Source organism: Hippocampus guttulatus, chromosome 5 (genome assembly GCF_054856545.1).
Source record: "Hippocampus guttulatus isolate MCC_2025c chromosome 5, RoL_Hgut_1.0, whole genome shotgun sequence".
Classification (NCBI taxonomy): Eukaryota; Metazoa; Chordata; class Actinopteri; order Syngnathiformes; family Syngnathidae; genus Hippocampus; species Hippocampus guttulatus.
The window spans coordinates 8,071,265-8,092,039 of NC_141265.1; the positions used below are offsets into that span (position 1 = coordinate 8,071,265).

General features: G+C 41.3%; 4 protein-coding genes and 1 long non-coding RNA gene across 6 annotated transcripts; 4 read left to right on the forward strand and 1 right to left on the reverse strand.

The window, feature by feature from the left end:
• The first annotated feature begins 898 nt into the window (after positions 1-898).
• LOC147204905 (uncharacterized) lies at positions 899-1,461 on the forward strand. Its single transcript, XR_015100953.1, has 2 exons — positions 899-1,124; positions 1,193-1,461. It is a non-coding gene; the product is annotated as an uncharacterized LOC147204905 (long non-coding RNA).
• Positions 1,462-1,493: 32 nt separating this feature from the next.
• Positions 1,494-3,381, reverse strand: LOC147204906 (C-type lectin domain family 4 member E-like). The gene is made up of 8 exons (XM_086111697.1): positions 3,266-3,381; positions 2,899-2,979; positions 2,737-2,820; positions 2,575-2,643; positions 2,443-2,496; positions 2,026-2,165; positions 1,826-1,941; positions 1,494-1,749 (listed from the first exon to the last, which is right to left on the reverse strand). Exons 2-8 carry the CDS (start codon positions 2,975-2,977, stop codon positions 1,596-1,598), a joined length of 696 nt encoding a protein of 231 aa, XP_085967823.1. The 5' UTR covers positions 2,978-2,979; positions 3,266-3,381; the 3' UTR covers positions 1,494-1,595.
• Positions 3,382-3,923: 542 nt separating this feature from the next.
• cox6a1 (cytochrome c oxidase subunit 6A1) lies at positions 3,924-5,210 on the forward strand. The gene is made up of 3 exons (XM_086112499.1): positions 3,924-4,068; positions 4,681-4,823; positions 4,908-5,210. Exons 1-3 carry the CDS (start codon positions 3,966-3,968, stop codon positions 4,995-4,997), a joined length of 336 nt encoding a protein of 111 aa, XP_085968625.1. The 5' UTR covers positions 3,924-3,965; the 3' UTR covers positions 4,998-5,210.
• A 915-nt stretch (positions 5,211-6,125) lies between these two features.
• On the forward strand, positions 6,126-14,566 carry hps4 (HPS4 biogenesis of lysosomal organelles complex 3 subunit 2). Of its 2 annotated transcripts, XM_086112294.1 has the most exons (13): positions 6,126-6,327; positions 6,453-6,528; positions 7,209-7,299; positions 7,395-7,538; positions 7,635-7,742; positions 8,444-8,560; positions 9,053-9,147; positions 9,700-9,769; positions 10,220-10,344; positions 11,403-11,979; positions 12,997-13,123; positions 13,283-13,394; positions 13,576-14,566. In XM_086112294.1, the coding sequence occupies exons 2-13, from the start codon at positions 6,497-6,499 to the stop codon at positions 13,745-13,747; spliced, it is 1,770 nt and encodes a 589-aa protein (XP_085968420.1). In that variant the 5' UTR covers positions 6,126-6,327; positions 6,453-6,496; the 3' UTR covers positions 13,748-14,566. The 2 variants fall into 2 exon arrangements, with proteins under 2 accessions (XP_085968420.1, XP_085968421.1); XM_086112295.1 differs by lacking the exons at positions 7,209-7,299; positions 7,395-7,538 and having other exon boundaries at positions 6,128-6,327.
• Positions 14,567-18,550: 3,984 nt separating this feature from the next.
• Positions 18,551-20,723, forward strand: LOC147204909 (uncharacterized). The gene is made up of 3 exons (XM_086111889.1): positions 18,551-19,046; positions 20,083-20,227; positions 20,342-20,723. Exons 1-3 carry the CDS (start codon positions 18,614-18,616, stop codon positions 20,643-20,645), a joined length of 882 nt encoding a protein of 293 aa, XP_085968015.1. The 5' UTR covers positions 18,551-18,613; the 3' UTR covers positions 20,646-20,723.
• Positions 20,724-20,775: the final 52 nt, after the last annotated feature.

A 20,775-nucleotide genomic window follows, 5' to 3' on the forward strand; every position in this document is an offset into this window, starting at 1 on the left:
CTTTGTATTATAGTTGTAGTAAGCCTGAATGAAGACACGGTTTCATTTGATGTGATGTAGTCACTCATGAATTATACTATTTGTCATTACCAAACACTGAAAGATTAATTTCTGTTCTAAGCATTTCAGTTATGTCCCTTGCTCATAATGTTTCAAGACGTAGACCCAAAAGGCCATCAGGATCTTAGAACTACGACTTTTCCAAGGCCTGAATTCAATACTCTTTGGACTACTGTTTCTCTCTCTCTCTCTCTCTCTCTCATCTTGCCATTCGACTGCACTTTTGCATTTCGGTCTTGCTTGACACAGCTGTGTAAACAGCAAACACTTGCTAGAATTCCCAAATCAATCCACCAAACAGCTCTGATAATGCTCAACTTAACTTAGCAGGAAAGGAAATTTAGTATAGTATGTTAAAATTTGAAACGACTGAATGTGTCCATGTCACTTTTCAAAAGCTTCTATGAAACTTCAAACGGGAACCCCATTCCATCCAATATCCGAGCCGCTTATCATCTCCAGGGTTGCGGGTGTGCTAGATCTTACAACCTGAACCGCTTGCCAACCAATCGCAGGGCACACATAGCCAAAAAACAACAACAACAACAACAATGCACACCGGAGGACAATTTAGAGTGATCAATTAAACTACCGTGCATCTTTTGGGAAGATGGGAAAACACTGCAGTACCTGGAGAAAACACACACAGGCACTGGGAGATCATGCAAACTCCACACAGGAAGGCTGGAGCCTGATGATCTCTGCACTGTGGGGCAGACGTGCTAACCAGTCAACCACAGTGCCATTGTTTTCCTTTTTTTCCCCTGGTGGTTTAATTAACGTGTCCCAATACATTTGTCCTTAGAGTTAATAGCAAACAGGACCAGATGGATGGATGCTCGAAGGGATCGGGAAGCCTGTATTACCCTTAGCGACTGCAGTCCCACCAAGTCACACGATGTACAGTGAAATTATTTATTTGATCAATTTTGTTCCAGGCAGCATGGGAGTCTAGCGGTTGACACATCTGCCTCTCAGTCGCAAGGTCCTGGGTTTGAAGCTTGGCTTAGTCCACCCAATGGGGCGTTTGCATGTTGTCCCACGTAAGCCTTGGTGTTCTCCAGGTACTTCTTCCCCACGCATTCCAGAAACAAGTTTGTTAAGTTCATAAAATACCCTAAATTGTCCATAGGTGTGAATGCTTGCTATGTCCACTGGCAAATTCAGCTCAGGTAAGCTCCAGCTCACCTGTGACCCTCATGAGGACAAATGGTGTTGAAAGTGGATGGGTGGAGGTTTTGTTCCGCTACGACTCACAGCACAGTGTATTTGGGTGATTTTATGCGGAAATTTCTGCTTATAAAATGTCTTTTGGAAGGTTTAATCTTTCACAACCACTTTGTTACAGCTGCAGCTGTTGTGAAAGCACTGTATAAAAATATTTTTTGTAGTAAAAAGACACTCATGTCATCTCATTATATTCAACAGAGACATTGGACATGCAATATGCTTTATTTTTTTTTTACATTGATGAAAATGTTTGAAAACAAACAAAAAATACTCTGTGTCATGTTTTGTCATGTGGTATGTAAGACTCATATGCGCATTTCACATATGTAGTTATATGATATATTGCAGTCAGCGTCATTCCACCGCCGGCGTACGCGGACATCGGTAGCATGAAAATGCCCGCAGTCCTCACCGTTTTTTCTGAAGGCCCAGTTGTCAGGCTGATCCACGTCCCAGAACCTCAGAACACACACAGAAAGCAAAATCAATGAATCATGTGATTGTGCTTTCAAAGGCCCTCACAACTGACATTTACTTTGGGGTTTTATCGTAGTCAGTTCCATCCACCCAACTCCACTCTCCCTCGTGAGCTCGTTCCACCAGCCCAATCCAGTATTTATAGGTGATTTCAGAAATTTCTGAAAGATAGTCCTACAGTAAACGATAACATGATCATTTGTTAATTCTGTTCATGCTGTGGAGATGCTGAATGAAAGAGCTGGACATGAAGCTCACCAGTTCCTCCACACCATTCACAACCACCAGATGTGCTGCATGTGAAAGGCACTGCTGCTCAGCTTTGCTCCAGGTGGCGGTGGTGCTAGACAGCAAGTAGCAGCTGGTTTGGAACGCCACCCAACCCTCCTTACATGCTCCTGGGTTGATGCAGAGTATTTATAAACCAACGGCGGTGGCGCCACCATCCCACACAACCCCCATCAACTATTGCGTTTCGGCACATGATGGCCATCCCTGCAGTGCAGCCAAGAGAAATACTGCAAAGCTGAAAATAGACTATTGGGAATAAATACACCTAAGTCAGCCTTTTGACCGAATTTAACTTGCATAGGCTTCAACTCCCTGGTACCCTGAACAGGATAAGCGATACAGAAAAGGGATGAATAGATGTTATTGAGAAACCTCAAAGTTTACCTCTAACTGGGACACGTTTTTCTAAATGAACATCTTGTATAGTTGTCCCATCACCTTCAATTGGGAAGTAAAAAAAAAATCAGTTATTTAAAATAATGCTAAAACATTAGAAGTCAGTCTTTACTTCCTTACCTGAGGCATGATGGCTGAGTCTTTCCAAGTGAAGTTTGATGTCAGTGATTTCCGTATTTATCTGTGAGACTTCAAGCAGAGGAAACCATAGTAACACACATATTTCTGACTGTAAGGCTTTGCTAGAATATTACTGAACGGCAATGACTTTATAAGACATACATTTGATCCCAGTTACCATCAGTTGAATTAAAAGCAGGGCAACAAGGATGCCATAGAGGGCATAGAGCAATATCCTCCCCATACCTATAAATGACAGATGACATTTATAGAACATAGAGACGTCTGGAATTATTTAATCCTAAACCTTGGAATATATTCTACCTTTGTCCAAAGTCACATTCTGATCTGCAAGGTCAAATCTCTCAGAGGTTGACTCAAACTGGCTGTACCGAGCTTCCATCACTTGAAAAACATGTTCATCTTCATTTTCACTGACACATTCATAATTGCAGTCTCACAATACAGTATGCTAATATTGAACATGTTAATGAGAGCAAAAGCACGATGAATTTAGCAGCATGTCATGGAAACATTTACCAATTAATTCTAAACGACATTAAAAAACTAATTAAATTGTATCCACATTCACTGAGTATCTTTAAATAGACCTAATAACTACGAAGATAATTCACATACAAGCGTTTATATTCTTTATGCAAACAAATTCCCAACGTGCAGATGTACTTACCCAACAAATTCTTTTTTTCGTGAATCTTAGACAAATAGAAAATGTACTATTGTACAGCATTGCCAGGTTGGACTCTGACCACGAGGACACAGAAAGTCCTCCCCTTTTAAGTAAAATCAGCCAGTATTGATCTGCTTGTATGTTAGGGGGGCTAGTAATAAGTCATGAAAATTTATTTTTAAATATCTGCACAGTTAATTGTATGATTTAACTTTTCATTATTATTTGTATGATTTTTTTTTAAAACATTCATCAAATTAGCACATTATTGATACACAACCTCCAGTTCCACCTTTCATTGGAGTATGGCGGTGGCTGGTTTATAAATATCAAAGAACCACGTTTTAAAATTCTTAATTTTGATTTTTAAAATCCTGTCATAAATTTGTGTCTATATTTAAACGGGGTTAAACATCTCGATTCAACAAAAAATAAAATAAAATAGTCATTCACAATTATAGTTGGGTTGCGATTTGTCACCCACGTTTACATAGCGAACAACTTCAATTAAAATACAGTTGTGAAAAATAAACATATAATCACATACTACAAAAATAAACATAATACTTTGATGACTATATTAAACAAAAAACATTTGTGTTGTAATTATAATGTAAGAGTAGTCAAAAAATAGATTTCCGGTCACGTGACTCTTCATCCAAACGTCTTTCCGCTGTGTCTCGATCCATTTGACGCGAAGATGGCGGTCGTGGGCCGACTAACTCAAACCTTGCTGAGGTCTTCCTTGACGCAGACCCGTTGCCAGCTTTCTGCTGCCGCTGCCGGTCATGGTGAGCAAGCAGGTGAGTCTTGCAAATGATTTAATACTATGCTTTGTTTTAACGCCATTCATTGTTTTTAACGAGAAAGGGCTACGATTTCACGGTGACCTTGTTGCTTGGGCATCAGCTCTGTTAGCACTTGCATTAGCCTGGTATCCTTGACTCGACAACATTCAGGACAAGTTTGGTGAAGACAAAAACATGTGTTTTATTCACTCGATGAAATCACGAGCAGTACGTTAGCTGTAAGTAAAGTGTAGACAGTACTATGTGCAGTAGCAATTTCAATCCCGTTTGTGTCTAAAAACAGTGTAGAGAACTACAGTATTAAGATAAGAAAACTTTTATTAGTCCCGCAATGGAGAAATTCCCAATTAGTTAGCTTTTTCACATTTAAAATATCAAAGATATAAATTACATTAGTAGTTATGTGACTTCAAATTGAAATATTAATTTACTTACATGAAACCACCAGTCTGACAAGTCAATCCAGTAATCCAAGTATCGTTTTCTCGTGCCAAATATTTAGAAAGTTATGACTTCTGGAGAGCAGTGAAAATGTAACAATTTCTGCGTACATTGTTTTCATGGAAATTTCCCCTCTTGTCCGATCCCGATTTTCCATCGCTCCAGCTAGGACATGGAAGATACTCACCTTTGTGGTTGCCCTGCCTGGCGTTGCGGTGTGCATGTTAAACATGTACCTGAAGGAGCAACAACACAGCCATGAACAGCCAGAGTTCATCCCTTATTCGCACCTCCGCATTCGGAGCAAGGTTGGACTTAAATACCTCAATGTCATTTGGTTTTACTTGACTTGCATTTCATGTCTCTGACTGATATATTTTGTTTGCAAACAGCGGTTCCCCTGGGGAGATGGCAACAAATCACTGTTCCACAATCCCCATGTGAATGCCCTTCCTGACGGCTATGAGGGTCACGAAGAGTAGACCCTCTTTCCAGACCACATAACTGGTGTAGGGACCAGTTCTCCATCAGTCGGTTTTTCTTTCCTGGACCACACACACACACTCATCTGCAGTTTACTTCACTTTTGTGTTTACCTCTGAACACGAGGGACCTGAGCCGGCAGTTCTTTGCTCTGTAATATTGAGTAATACGTTACCTTAAATAACTGAAATAAAGTAACTTACTTAACTGTATTTTGTGTATTTCTTTTCTGTGTTGTTTGTAAAAGTTTTAATTTGTCCAGACAAATCAGTTGTGACAAAAGAGTTAAAGGAATATTTGTGTGTGTGTGTGTGTGTGTACAGTATATACTGTATATATACGTACATATATGTATACGTACCACAAACATAAGCTTTTTTTAACAACATAAACCAGCACGAACAAATGGTATCATTTCGGTGCATTTGGGGACTGGGAACTAGTTGGGAAAAAAATGTTGAAACACTGAAAAACAGTACAAACAAAAAGTTTATAAAGCACAAACAGAACAATGTTCCCCAAATTTTGGTATAGGTCAGGGATGGCAACTAGCAGTGCGGGCCATGCCCACACAAGCAATCCCCTCGATTTTTCCCAAAAAGGGGAAAAAAAAACATTTTTGTTAGCTCTTCTGTATTTGTACCTTCTAATAGGTCCATTTACCACTAGATGGCAGACATTGTTTAGTTGCACTTCCCCCAAGAAGTAGCTCAGTTTCAACAATTTTGCTGACCCCAAGGTCAATTGTACCTTCTGCCATCTCGTAGAAACGCATTTAATTGTTTGGTCTGTCTGGGGTGGATGCATGAACAAAGATTCAGCTGTAAATAAAACATTTTCAGACCAATTCAGTGATATTGGATAGTTTCCTGTCAATGTGCCATGGCACTGCCACTAAAAAAAAGCAACCGTTGTTTCAGATATGACGCCGTGCAGTTATATCGTTGCAAAATATTGTCACAACAAACATACTGTTAACCAAACGTAACTCTGAATCCATAAAAATAAATGGGAAGCTATCTTTTCCTTTGAGTGCACCCCAACAGCATGTGCAAGTGTTCTTTTCTTCCCAACTTTTGACATTTGATACGAAACTATTCTCTGGATTGTACTGCCCCTTTTTTTGTTTTTCAATCGTTTTTCAGCCAGCAGTACACTGTAGTTCCTGTAATACAAGATTGTCCCTCACCAATCGCCGTACTTTCACATGACTCTCTTTGCGTGTGACTGATTTGCATTCCTCTAGTTTTGTTCCTCTTGTCAAACATTTGTTTTTTTTTTCATTTTATTTTAGCGCGGACTAACCACAACAAACCCTGAAACTTGGCTGTAATTATTTAAACGTTTTCCATCCTCATCACGAATTTGTCTTAGGATTTTTAGGGCACTAAAGGTTGCTTTGCAGCATCTAACGCGGGCTGGCACTACATGGCCGTTTTGTGTTTTGTTGACAGAGACCAGAAAGAACTGATGGCAGCGTAATACATCCATTTGGACCATGGCGGAACTTCTTCCGCCGGAATCGAGAGGGTAAGACCCTGATCTACCTTTCACTTTTACGTCACTACCTCGCTGTTGCCCACGTTTGTTCTACAGTACTGTGTATTTGAGATACGTTTTCATTCGAACATGCCTCCTATGTGCCTGTTGCGTCTCAGTTTTCTTCCACTCGTTAAAATGATCTTGAATTCGTCTCATACACTTGACATGAACATTTGAAGCTGGGGACGTAAAGTTTGGTTTTGTCTGTGCGTACTACATAATTCCTCAATGGTATACTGTACTGTATATCACTGTCAATAATACATTTTTCAGGAATTGTACAAATATTACAGAATCATATTTAGACTATATTGACATCTATTTTTTCTTCTTTTGAATAGATTAAATGTACTCTTTCATCATTGCTGCTTGTTGTTTGTTCATTGTTCTACATTCCCAATGAGTGTTTGTTAATTTTGCTGCTGTGACTGTTATTCTATCTATCTATCTATCTATCTATCTATCTATCTATCTATCTATCTATCTATCTATCTATCTATCTATCTATCTATCTATTTGTCTGCCTGTCTGTCTGTATCTAATAAGAACAAAGAGTGAGGATCCTTCGACAAATTCTGTAAATTTCTCTAATCATTAACAATTAAGTTTAACAGTACAGATGTTATCACAACTTTTTTTTTTTCATTTTTACACTTGTTTTTCTGCAGGTGTAATTTATTTTTCCTGTATGATGGCTCCAAGGTGAAGGGAGAGGGAGATCCGACTAGCAAGGGGATCTGTTATTTCTATCCAGAAGAGGTTTGACTGCTGGAAAACTGTTGCCTAAGGCAGTTGAATTTCTTGATTTTTAAAAGAACAATGATGATGACATATACAGTCTGTCTTTGCTGCAGACCCCCATAGAAAAGCAGGAGCTACTTTGTGGCCAACTTGCTGGAGTGGGCCGTTGCATTTCGGAGCTTTCTTCCTCCCCTGTGCGCCTTCTGACGCTGCGTCGCCACAAATTTGCAATCCACATGAAAGAGGAATTCTTTTGGGTGTGTGTGTGTGTGTGTGTGTGTGTGTGTGTGATGTCTTGAGACCTAGTTATTAGTCTCTGATAGATGACCTTTCTCCTGTTTTTCCTCCTTCAGGCTCTGGGCTCCTCCATGGAAACTCCAACTGTCAGTGTCTGTGAGCTATTGAATAAGATAATAAACCTCTTTTGTTTCTACAATGGATCTGTTCGCCAGAGCTACCAGGTACAATCTTAGTAGCCCTTTTAGATTGTGAACCTAATGTACAATAAAATTTACGCAAGACATTAAGGCGGACTTTTTGGGATGACACAAAAATTATTTATGATTAGTGGATGACTATCTTGTAATAAAAGCAGTTGTGGGCAGCCCATTTGTTGACAGGGGCCTTCAGTAGGCACTTATACAGACTTCACTACGTACATCATCCGGTGCCGTTTACAATCAGTATTTATCATTTCAATAAAATATATCATACTCGCCACAGATGAGAATTATTAAATGCATTGATGTACTGTATACACATAGCTAGAGACGTGTTATATTAAGTTGAATTTGGCTTGCGCTGACCAACCAATCAGAGGACATAAAAATGCGAACGCTATTGTAGACAAACTGCCTGGTACCATGAGGCAAATTTGATAATATTGCTGCAAGATGATTCTGAAGGCCCCGGGCAGATTAGAATCATATTCTCATGAGTTTGAGATCTCTTTGGACAAAAAGAAATAAAAATCCAATATACACATACAGGGAAGCAGTTCGGTCTCGAGAAAAGATAGAAATGAACACAAAATCATCGCACAGCTATCACAATTATGGTTATAAATGTCAGATCCAGTTTCTGATAGTGTTTAGCTCAGCAGAGAAAGCTTTGCTGGTCCTGACTGTCCAAAGTGATCATTTGTGTTTTCTTTCCCCCTTAGCTTCATAGTCAGGAAACCTTGGCTGCTCGTTGGTCACAGTACCTGTTATACCTGCTAGCTGGACCTTCTGAGCTTCATCACGTCTTCAGCTCCTTGACCACTATTGACTCGACAAATGTAGGTCAAGATTCATCCATCCAATCATAAATTGTCTATTCCGCTTGTCTTTTTGAGGGTTGTTGGTGAACTGAAACCAAAAATAGTCCACTTTTTTCCCTTACATTCACACCTACAATTTAGGGTCTTCAATGAACCGAAAATGCCTATTTTTTAGAGTGAAGGGTAAAAAAGCTGGAGTGTCCAAAAACATGAAAAAAAGGAACAATTTGAATGCTGTATGATTTGAATGCAAGTGTTGATGCACTCCAATTGTACCGTTGCTGCTCATGCATGACTAGAAACAGGATATGACTCTCACAATGTTTGGTGTTATTGAGCAATACCGAGACATGCTTCTGCATTTATTAATTATGATACAGGCTGAAGTGTGCCATCCAAATTTGCTCTCATGGGTTACACAAGGCCACAAGCTTTTGTAAAAACTGTCTGATTGTTTCCACTTGCGTCGTTGTACTTGTTTACGGTGATGAGCAGTATTTTGCTCCTCAGGTTGACCCGCTTCTGCTGCTTAAAGCCGCCCTCATTCTGCAGGCCTGCCAGCGCTGCCCCCTAGTGTTGGCGGGCTGTATTCTTTTCAGAGGAAGGTAAGCTACTCACAAAAAGGAAGGGATATTGGGTTTTCCAGTACAATTTCCACATGAACTCAAAATGCACTTTATCCTTGAAAGCCGAGCTTGATTTTATCATCCCTAAAGTTTTGAATGCCCACGTCCAGCTGTTTGGTGTTTCGGTCCATATTGCCCGAATTGCTGCTCTCGAACTGCCAAGGAGCTGACCAACAAAATTCACAAAAGATGTTTGATCAATGAATCAACCGATACATTTCCAAGGACGTCCACTTTCTGTTCCTCTTTCAGTCAGTGGCAACTTCTCTGTGTGAATTTTTTTGCTCCTTGTTAGGTCACAGCATATTGCGTAAAAAGGATTGAAACACTGAACACTTGCACATGCAGATTCAAAAGTTTCGAAATGGTCAAATTAAGTTCACCTGCACCGGTTACCGTGCGTTTGCGGTTCGTGGTGAAATTTCACCTGAAAGCTGAATATCCCCAAATATTTGTAAGCGCTGCATTCTCTCGATAAGCTGTCCGTTTTGATTTTTGTCATGAAGCGATTCTTCCACCTCTCTTCCACAGAGTCGTGAGCACGCAGATGTCCCCAGATGTTACCATGAAAATTATGGCTCATGAGAGTGAAACCTTCAAGGTGAATGAATCATTCCTTTGTTTGCTGACATTCTCCTGGTAGTTGGCTTTGACAGTGGAATAATGGTTCACTTGGCTGCCCAGGTTCAATTGTGTGGAATTTGCACGCTCTCCCGATGATTGTGTGGCTTTCTTCAGGTCCTCTGGCTTCCACACAGATTCCGAAAACATGCAAGTTTTATTCATCCAAGTCTAGAAATTTGCCACTGGTGTGATTAAAAAATGTGAATGGCGTGTGACTGACTGTTGACCAATTCAGTGTCAACGGCCTCTCATCCCAAGTCATCCGGGATAGGCTCCACCTCACCCGTGACCAATGGCTGCTCTTTTTTTTTTTTTTCCTGCCAGTTAGTGCGTGTACATGTATGTGTTACCTTGGCGATGACTGTTTATGTCGCGTCATATTTCCCAACAAAAACAAGGTATGCCTCTGTTTTCCATTTCTGTTTAGGCGCAATCGCCCACAGGCCCGAACCCATCAAGTTTATTTGGCGATGCCGTCAGCTCTACTTCTGTGTTCCTCACCATGTTTGAACTTCACTACCTGCAGTCTGCTCCTGTTGACAGAGAATCATGGTACCGTAATACAAAACACATTTCAGTTGTATGTGATTCGCCATCTTAACACTTCTAACACTTCTAATCTGGTACTCAGTTCAGGACCAAAGCGTGTTTTAAATCGCACGTGAGTTACTGATTCTCTTCCTTGGGATACACACATGCCGATAATAGGGTGTCATTTCAGCATCGCCCATGTTGAAAAGAAGCAAACTAGGCCAGATTTCTGGATTTCTCTGATCAATTATCGTATTCTGTTGGGTGTGTTAAAGATCCAATGCCTTCAAAATCCATGTCCCGCCCCCCACCAAATCAAAATGAGTCTGTGACCTGGTTCGAGTCTGACATCTATTAAGTATGTCAATTGGATGCGCTTCCAAAAGGAATGTCATTTCCTCTTCTTCCAAAGCCAACTCTAGTTATTGTGGTGAGATGTGTATACTGTACAATATGTTACAGTAACTTTATGTACTGCAGTATCTCAACTTGTACATCAACAGCCCGGCTTGACTCGACAGGAACAGAGGGAGGCTGTCCTAGACATTGGATTAAAATTCTGCCCTCATGTTTCTCTGCTCTGCGTCCTGAAGCTTTTCTAATAGTCCAAATGAATGGAAACCTTGGAGCATGTCACAAACAAAATTGTGCGTGCCAGATGAAGTCTCGATTTTAAGCGTGTGTCCTTTCCAAAAAAAAATCACATGGCCAATGACAAACAAGTTGTCGGTTTGTGCAGATGGCGTCATTAGTTCATGCATTGTGTTTGTTTTCTGAGTTTGGTCATGTGAAGTCTGCAAGCTGAACCATGATTGGTCGTTACCTGCGTCCTGAACAACTGTGATGTCGTTTTCAGTCGACAGCAAGCGGTAGAATGCCCCCCCGCCTCCCACCGCCGAGATGAATAAAAAACGGTGGATTTTGCAGTGTAATTCTTAGTCCACAAACGCAATATTAAATCAGAGAATTGTCTTTAGACTAGTGTGGCTTCATAGAACATATTCTTGGAAAGAAAATGTATGCTTTGACTTCCCCTTTAATTGTGATATTCCAGAAAAATACTCTTTGTTCTTCCCCAGGTCCCAGGCTACTCCGAAGAAAGACTCTTCCCTACATCAGAGCCTGTCAAGGACGCCATCGGACACGGTCTCTTCCGAGCCTGTGCCTTCAGATCCACCTTCCTCCCAAAAGGGAACCTTAAGCCCTCGCTCGTCTGCATCGGACAACTCCGATTTCGGCCGGGTTCCGTCGCAAAGCGCCACTGAACCCGTCTGCCCAGCACCCAATGAAGACGCCTCTCTTGAAGCTGAGGACAAAGTTCAACAAAGTTCCACCAATGATACTTTTCACAGCAGCGGAGGGGACCGAAGCGACTCTGAGCACAACGCACCCTCGCCCCTCAGTGGAGAGGATGGAGGCGCATGCTGTGGGACAATATTCGATTCTGGAGACAAAGAGCACTGCAATGAGGAATCACACAATGGCAAATTAGAAGGGTCAAATACAGGTGGCGGAGGGACCTACACCACCCCCATCGACCCGGATGAAACCCCCCTGGTACCTATGACGCTGTACCTGCACAGGGTCAAGGGGCTCGTGCTGGCCCTGCTGGTGGAGCCTCACTTCTTATGCGACCAAGCTGCCATGGAGGAAGTGGTAAGAAGCAACCCGTTTCACCCCGACGTCATCATGCAGGGTCCGACATTGAGCCTTCTAGAGTGCTCGCACTTCAGCTATGTTGTGATGGGCTTATCAGAAACAATACTGGTGCAGATAGTCACGATATAACAAGTCTGTGTTATTGTTTCAAATTTAATCACTTTATACGGTTTTATTTAGGAGTTTAAGAAGGTATTAATGCTTTTTTGTCGAAAAAAAGCAAGATTGTGTTGATTTCGTCATCATATTTATGAAATCTTTACTAGCCCGGTTGGACCAGCATCTGTAAAGATACATAGCATGACAGTGGCCATAGTAGCTCAGGGCCATCGGGCCACCATTAATGTTGGAACCTGTCTAAGGTTGTTATAGTTAACGAAAATAAATTAAATAACTACAACTAAAATTGACAACATGTTTTTTATGGAAATAAAAAAAAATAAACATTTTGTCTGACTAAAATAAACTACATCTAACTATAATTATAGCGGTCAATTAATATCAAACATAAGTTTTCAGAGTTCATTTAAAATGTATTTATTTCGGTATTACTTTACGTTCGAACAGAAGGAAGGTCAGTCATTTGAGAGTTAACCGTGCTTTTATCACACAATATATTGTGACTTTTTTTAAAAAATCTTGCACTCAACAAATACTCCAAATACTGTATTTTAAAAAACTACTAAAAACTAAACTGAGTATTTTTGAAGAAAAAAAAAAGATAAAAACAAACCTGCTCTAAAGACCAATTAAAACTAACCGAAATTCAACAACAAAAGCCCAAATGAACTCAAAACTAACTCCAGAATAATGAAAAATCCCAAACTATTGTAGCCCTGTCACATTAAATGATGATGGCCTCTTTGACAGAGACGACGACAAAGAAGCAAATCTGAATTAAAGAAATGGCGCTTGCGGTTTTGAAAAATTCATGAGTTGCACTGACTTGCCTTTGTGATGCTAATTGCCGGCCTTTGTCAGACAGTCAGCTCTCACTTTATGGTTTGTATCCAGTATCACAGCTGCTTAGCTTCGCTAAACGGCCTGGAGGCCCATCTGAGAAGCATCTCTCCGGGGGCGCCGGCCACCGCAGGACCCTATATCTTCGCCCACTTTGACTGCGCCCAGAGCACGCTAACAAGTGAGGCCTCATTATTTTTCTTTGGCACATTCTTTGTAATTACCGATTTGCGTTAAAGAGCTTGTGCCGCTCAGGAATTGTGATCAGCATTCCTTTGTGCAGCAGGAAAGCTTGTCCAGGTTAATGTGGCGCTGACACCGTTACTGTGTGTCTGTGTAGCCAACCTGTCTGGTCGACCTGGGGGAGCCCCCGAGCGTCCTTTTGTCAGAGCCGCATCGCTTCTTCACTCGCATTTCTGTAACACTGAAACTCTGCAGGAGGCTATTATCAGGTCAGTATGCCAGTGACGGTAGTGGTTCGAAGTGGCGGGGGTTGGGGGGCCTTTCGTGGCTCCTTTCACAGAGGGTGGGGGGCAGGGTAAGCATCTGTCATCAAGTCTCTCATCGCAGCGCAGTGTTCCGGAACTGATGCTCGTCTCTCATTTGTCTTTTACGGGGGCAATGCCACTGCAGGAACGCCGCCACCGCTGTGTACGGGGTTCGCAGCGCGGCCCAGGAGACGTATTTCCTACAATACGGCGTCACGCTGAGGAACTCGGGCATCCCCAACCACCAGGACAGCGCATTCTCCTTGCCCAGCAAGGCTCGGCACAGACTCCTCAAACATGGCGTTAACCTGCTCTGACGTGACAGCGCCTCTGCATTTCACAGCAGGACTATTTCTTAGTATTTATAGCCTTTTCAACATGCGTTTTAGTCAACCTGAATGTCAAATATTTACACAGGCTGTTACTGTATTCTCACTCGCCTTATTTAAACAATGCTTTGCACTGGAAATAATAATAAATGATGACAATATATACACATTTTAATATGTACATTTCATCAATATATTGATGACACTGACTACGTTGACAGGCAGTCAATATCAGGGTTAAGATCAAAATTCTGGTTTCTGAAACATTCTGAATACGTTCTTTTACATGACTGAGCAGAAATCATATTAATTCTGTTGTTAAAAAAACCCTTGAAATATGTGAGTCTCTTTATTAAACAAAAATTTTTTCCTTCACCTCCAGTGTTCCTTATATTATACAAAATTATATTTGAACCCCAACCGTATTACCACAATGGAATGTGGTTCAACATTTTTCCTAGATTGTCAAAAGAATTTCAAGCTCTGCAACAGAGAGCGATACGCCTTTTTTGCCCACATTTTGATCTCCCTGGATCATTAAGGTTCCCTGAGCTCAGTATTTACCATAATGCCTGTTTATTGTATCAAGTCATGAATAATTTGGACCCCTCAGCGATCTTATCCCTACTAGCTCCTCTCTCCATGGACATTAACACCAGGAATAAAGACGTCATTGCCAGGAAGACGTGAGGCTTCAAACAACCATCATAACTGCTTTGTTTTATGGCACACAGCTTCAAAACTGCGCAATGTCTCTTTATCTTTAAGAGAACATTAAATGTGTCAGAATCTACTGACTGGGATCAAGCTCCTATTTGTTTTTGTTTGTGAAGTGTTAGGGTGTTGTTGTTGTTTTGTCTTTGTCTTTTTTTTGTGTGTGTCTCATTCGCACGTGACAGTATGGTGAACTTCAGCTTGACCTCATGGTGGTAAATATGCAACTGTTATATATAATTGGCGAATTAATTGAATTGAATTGCCTTACATTCATCAAGGAGGAAACTCTGTGCTTGGTGGTTGCGCCTTCTCGGCAGCATGGGTATACCAGCACTGTTTTTGCCTGGGAGGAATGTCGGCGCCATTTGACTGTCGTTGCTGGACAGTCCCGGGGCGCTTGTGTCTTGCGCCTGTTATGGGCAGCATTTTTCACAGCCCCACTTTGTTCAGCGGAGAGATCGGTGCTGTTGAACGGTCTGTGGCTGGATGGATGTAAGGCTTGAGGAGCCGACGATGAGAAGAAAGGAGCATTAGTGCGGAGCGCCGATGCGGATGTGGAACTGGGAGTCGCGGCTTGGAATTGAAGTGGATTTACATGGGACAGGAGATGTGAGCCAATCTCTTTTTCATCAATGGACGCTACAGCTTCGTGTTTGCGTTCAAAACTTAGCTTGCAGCAGACGTGTGCACATTTTCAGCATGACGTCTCTGATCCACTGGTGAAAGGTCACTTTGATCCTCTCCTCTTTCATCTATAACTGCTTCAGACAACAAAGTGTATGCAGAAAAGTGGTGAAGATTGCACGACTGTCTGTGTCCTATGTGTTGTGTTGTGTTATTTTGACTTCAAAATGGCACCGCGTGAGTGGCTGCCTTTCCAGCAGCTCCTATATTTTGTTGTTCTACTTCTTCCTTTCATAACTTTGCTGCTGTGAATTGTGAATTTCTCCATTGCGAGACTAATAAAGGTTTTCTTAGTGGTCGTTTTTTTCGGCTAAAAATGCCTTACTATACATGGTCGTTATTTTCGGCTAAAAACGCCTTACTATACATGGGCAGGGGTTTTTTTCAGGTAAAAACGCCTTACTATACATGGTTGTTTTTTTCGTCTAAAAACGCTTTACTAATCATGGTCGTTTTTTCCGTCTAAAAACGCCTTACTATACATGGTCGTTTTTTTCGGCTAAAAACGCCTTACTATACATGGTCGTTTTTTTCAGCTAAAAAAGCCTTACTATACATGGTGTTTTTTTTCATCTAAACGCCTTACTATACATGGTCGTTTTTTTCCGGCTAAAAACGCCTTATTATACATGGTGGGGGTTTTTTTGTGTAAAAACGCCTTACTATACATGGTCGTTATTTTCGGCTAAAAACGCCTTACTATACATGGTTTTGTTTTTCAGCTAAAAACGCCTTACTATACATGGTGGGTTTTTTTCCCGGCTAAAAACGCCTTACTATACATGGGTGTTTTTTTCAGCTAAAAACGCCTTACTATACATGGTGGTTTTTTTTCATCTAAACACCTTACTATACATGGGCGTTTTTTTCATCGAAACGCCTTACTATACATGGTCGTTTTTTTTTCCGGCTAAAAACGCTTTACTATACATGGTCGTTTTTTTCAGCTAAAAAAGCCTTACTATACATGGTGGTTTTTTTAATCTAAAAATGCCTTACTATGGTCGTTTTTTTTTGTGTAAAAACGCCTTACTATACATGGTCGGTTTTTTTTTGTGTAAAAACGCCTTACTATACATGGTCGTTATTTTCGGCTAAAAACGTCTTACTATACATGGTCTTTTTTTACAGCTAAAAACGCCTTACTATACATGGGTGTTTTTTTCATCTAAACGCCTTACTATACATGGTCGTTTTTTTTCGGCTAAAAACGCCTTACTATACATGAGCGTTTTTTTCATCTAAACGCCTTACTATACATGGTCATTTTTTTCATCGAAACGCCTTACTATACATGGTCGTTTTTTTTCCGGCTAAAAACGCCTTACTATACATGGTCATTATTTTCGGCTAAAAACGTCTTACTATACATGGTCTTTTTTTACAGCTAAAAACGCCTTACTATACATGGGTGTTTTTTTCATCTAAACGCCTTACTATACATGGTCGTTTTTTTTCGGCTAAAAACGCCTTACTATACATGGTGGTTTTTTTCATCTAAACGCCTTACTATACATGGTGGTTTTTTTTCCGGCTAAAAACGCCTTACTATACCTGGGCGTTATTTTCATCTAAACGCCTTACTATACATTGTCGTTTTTTTTCCGGCTAAAAATGCCTGACTATACATGGTGTTTTTTTTCATCGAAACGCCTTACTATACATGGTCGTTTTTTTCGGCTAAAAATGCCTTACTATATACTGTACATGGTCGTTTTTTTCAGCTAAAAACGCCTTACTATATATACATGGTCGGTTTTTTCAGCTAAAAAAGCCTTACTATACATGGTGTTTTTTTTCATCTAAAAACGCCTTACTATATACATGGTCGTTTTTTTGTGTAAAACGCCTTACTATACATGGTCGTTATTTTCGGCTAAAAACGCCTATACATGGGCGTTTTTTTTCATCTAAACGCCTTACTATACATGGTCGTTTTTTTTCGGCTAAAAACGCCTTACTATACATGGGCGTTTTTTTCGGCTAAAAACGCCTTACTATACATGGGCGTTTTTTTCATCTAAACGCCTTACTATACATGGTCATTTTTTTTTCGGCTAAAAACGCCTTACTATACATGGGCGTTTTTTTCATCGAAACGCCTTACTATACATGGTCGTTTTTTTCAGCTAAAAAGCCTTACTATACATGGTGGTTTTTTTCACCTAAAAACGCCTTACTATACATGGTCATTTTTTTTTGTGTAAAAACGCCTTACTATACATGGTCGTTTTTTTGTGAAAAAACGCCTTACTATAATACATGGTCGTTATTTTCGGCTAAAAACGCCTTACTATACGTGGTCTTTTTTTCAGCTAAAAAACGCCTTACTATACATGGGCGTTTTGTTCATCTAAACGCCTTACTATACATGGTTGGGTTTTTTTCGGCTAAAAACGCCTTACGATACATGGGCGTTTTTTTCATCGAAACGCCTTACTATACATGGTCGTTTTTTTCGACTAAAAAACGCCTTACTATACATGGTCGGTTTATTCAGCTAAAAACGCCTTACTATACATGGTGTTTTTTTTCATCTAAAAACGCCTTACTATGGTGTTTTTTTTGTGTAAAAACGCCTTACTATACATGGTCGTTTTTTTGTGTAAAAAAGCCTTACTATATACATGGTCGTTTTTTTTGTGTAAAAACGCCTTACTATACATGGTCGGTTTTTTTTTGTGTAAAAACGCCTTACTATAAATGGTCGTTATTTTCGGCTAAGAACGCCTTACTATACATGGTCTTTTTTTCAGCTTAAAACGCTTTTCTATACATGGTCGTTTTTTTCATCTAAACGCCTTACTATACATGGTCGTTTTTTTCGGCTAAAAGAAAAAATTCTAGTTGAAACAAGAATGTGTGTGGTTTTGTTACTAGCCACTGTTGACCGATTATTGTGTTGTATTTGTTTCAAACGTTGGCTTGATACAAATTAATCCATATAGCCTATTGGTGAGCTGTCCATAATTAGTGGAAGCTGAGAGAAGAGGCGCATGTGAATGATCTGAGCGATTTCTATGCCCATACCGACCTCCGCTTTAACGCCTTGATTTCAAACGTTCCAAAAGCTTGGCGAAAGACGACGTCGTTTAAAAAGCGCAAACGCATTCTTAGAAAACATCATTCGCGATCTGTCGGTAATTTGTGCGCCTCGCAAACATAGCGATGGTGCAAATATGGAGTGTAAGTAATTGGAGTCATTAGCTAAGTGGCTGAATATGAATGGACCGAGTCGGCGCTCGTCGGGGCGCCTCATTATGCGAGCGCATTAAAAGAAAGCGGCAGGGGGTCAAGTGGGCACGAACAAAAAGAGGGGCAGGGATCGGGACGACGGCCAGGATTCAAATTCTAAGTGGAAAGTTGTTGCCATTGTGAGTTGGGATATAAAGCAGGCGAGGCGTCCAACCCGGCGGAGGAGAGAAGCTGCAGTTCGGAAAAAGAAGGACCACCATGGCCTCCGCGCACACCCACCATTGGATTGCTTTACTTCTTATCTCCGTGATTACCAGCGATATGGGAGTACGAGGCCGCGCACTGGACGCGCATGGATTCGTCGCACGGTCACCGGGGAGGTCGACTGGGTCCCCGAGACCGTCTTTACGCACGGACCTCCTATGGCGCTGGAGGCGAGGGGCCGCGGAGGCACACCGCGAGCGCTGCGCGGAGCTCACGGCGGCCTGGCAGGAAAGCTCCAATCGTAATAGCCGGGATAATTCGACCGTGGTGCGCCTCGGTGTCAGGCCTCTGTCTGCCTCTGGACCTTCCGGGGGGTTGGTGTTCCCAGAGAAGCCCCTCTTCAGCCTCGTGCGGCGGGTCTATCGGTGTTGTCAGGAGGGACTCAACTGCAGGAGCGTCAAAGGGCTCCAGGGCCGTTTAAGACGAGGTAAAACGGGATCGAGGAAGCATTTTCATCGCCTTTAGTAAACTAGATTAAAATGTAATCACACATGCAAGCAACAATTGTTTATTTGACCTATATTTACAATATGTAAAATTCAAGGCCCCTCTTTTCCATCAATCCCTTCTTCACATAAGTAAACAATAGATTTATACTAGGTAATTGTGTGCCATGATTCCCGATCTCAAATTTAATCAATTGTTAACAATAATAATCAATTGCCAGGGCAATTTTGTATATGAAATAATGTGGTGAAGTTGACGTTTTCATAAACATCAGGACCCTACCGAGGAAACCCATAACTATGATGTGGCTTGTGACAAAAATGAATTTGACATCACAGTAATAATTCAAATACTGAATCAGATCAATACATTTTTAATCTATGATTTCTAGGGGAAGAAAAGGCTTACGTAATGTAAAAAAAAAAAAGTTACTAATGCAAATGAACCGGTGGGCCGCTTGTGGTCCCCAGGCCATACTTTGCCCACTGCACATGTAGCAGTATTTACATGATGGTGCAGAACCAGGATTTCTTTTTACCCGAGTAATCCACTTTTGTCTCCTCAGAAAGCAATGTCGCCATGAACCAATACTTTCCCATTGTGAAACAACCATGTAAAATGAGCAAAACGGCTTGCAAGATAATGTTAGCGAAATGATCAAATAAACATGAAAAGACTAAAGCAAATATGAGGGATATGTAACCCAAGCAGAATGACAGATGTCCTTGCAAGCTTCCCTTTTGCATTTTGCCAAGCTGCTTTCTTAAGACATTCTTGCAAAGGCACGTTCATGGCTTGATTAATTCAGTTGTGCACAATGACATCTGCATACAAATGTCCCGTCGCAGGCTTAATGTTCTCTCCGCGACATTGGTGAGATATCCTGCTGACAGATTAACAAGGCATTAGGAGCGAAAACATCACCTCCAGGAGGCTGTTCTGCTCCACTGACTCGAGAGTAATGTTGCAAAGATTTGAGCGGTCCATGAAATCAATGAGAATTTGCTCGTCCTCAGGTTCGGATGTCGAGTTCCTCATCACCAGGGAGGTCTTATCATTGATCATAAAGAGAGCCGAGCTTCACCTTCAGTTTGCAAATCCGCAACAGGTGGACATACATCCTGCACTTCTGTCCTTGGCAAAGAGCAACCTTCCGACAAGGTAATATGTCACCTCTAAACATAAGCTCTCTTCTTTGGAAGGGTGTGTTTGAGGGACTTGTAACAACGGCGGCGTTGTAATTCCTAAATGTCTCTATGTTGTTTCCATTTCCAGATTTATTTCAAAAGCCCACGGTAACACCGTGGAGTTGCGCGTGGATCTGCTGTTCCTTTTCCAGAGTCTTCAAGAGGCGGCGGGTGGTCTCGGAAGAGGTCGCCACCTGGTGAACATGCGGAAAGTCATGCTTTCTCCCTCGCTTAAAAAACTGCCTTCAGTGGATCTCCAGGACAATGGCGGAGACGTGTGGGGGGAGCTGGGCTTGGCCTTAGGCTGCAGTCGGGACGGAGTTGACGTGCTCTGCGAAAGCAGCGGGGTTGGCCTCCTCCACACGCCTTTCATAACCCTCTACTACCGATGAAGTCAAACTGAACAGACACTGGACTCAAGTCGACCGAGCCTTTCACTTTTGAACTCATCAAATTAAGACTAATCTGAAATGATGCACTTCTTACTCAAATATATTAATTTATAAATGTTATGGTTTGTAG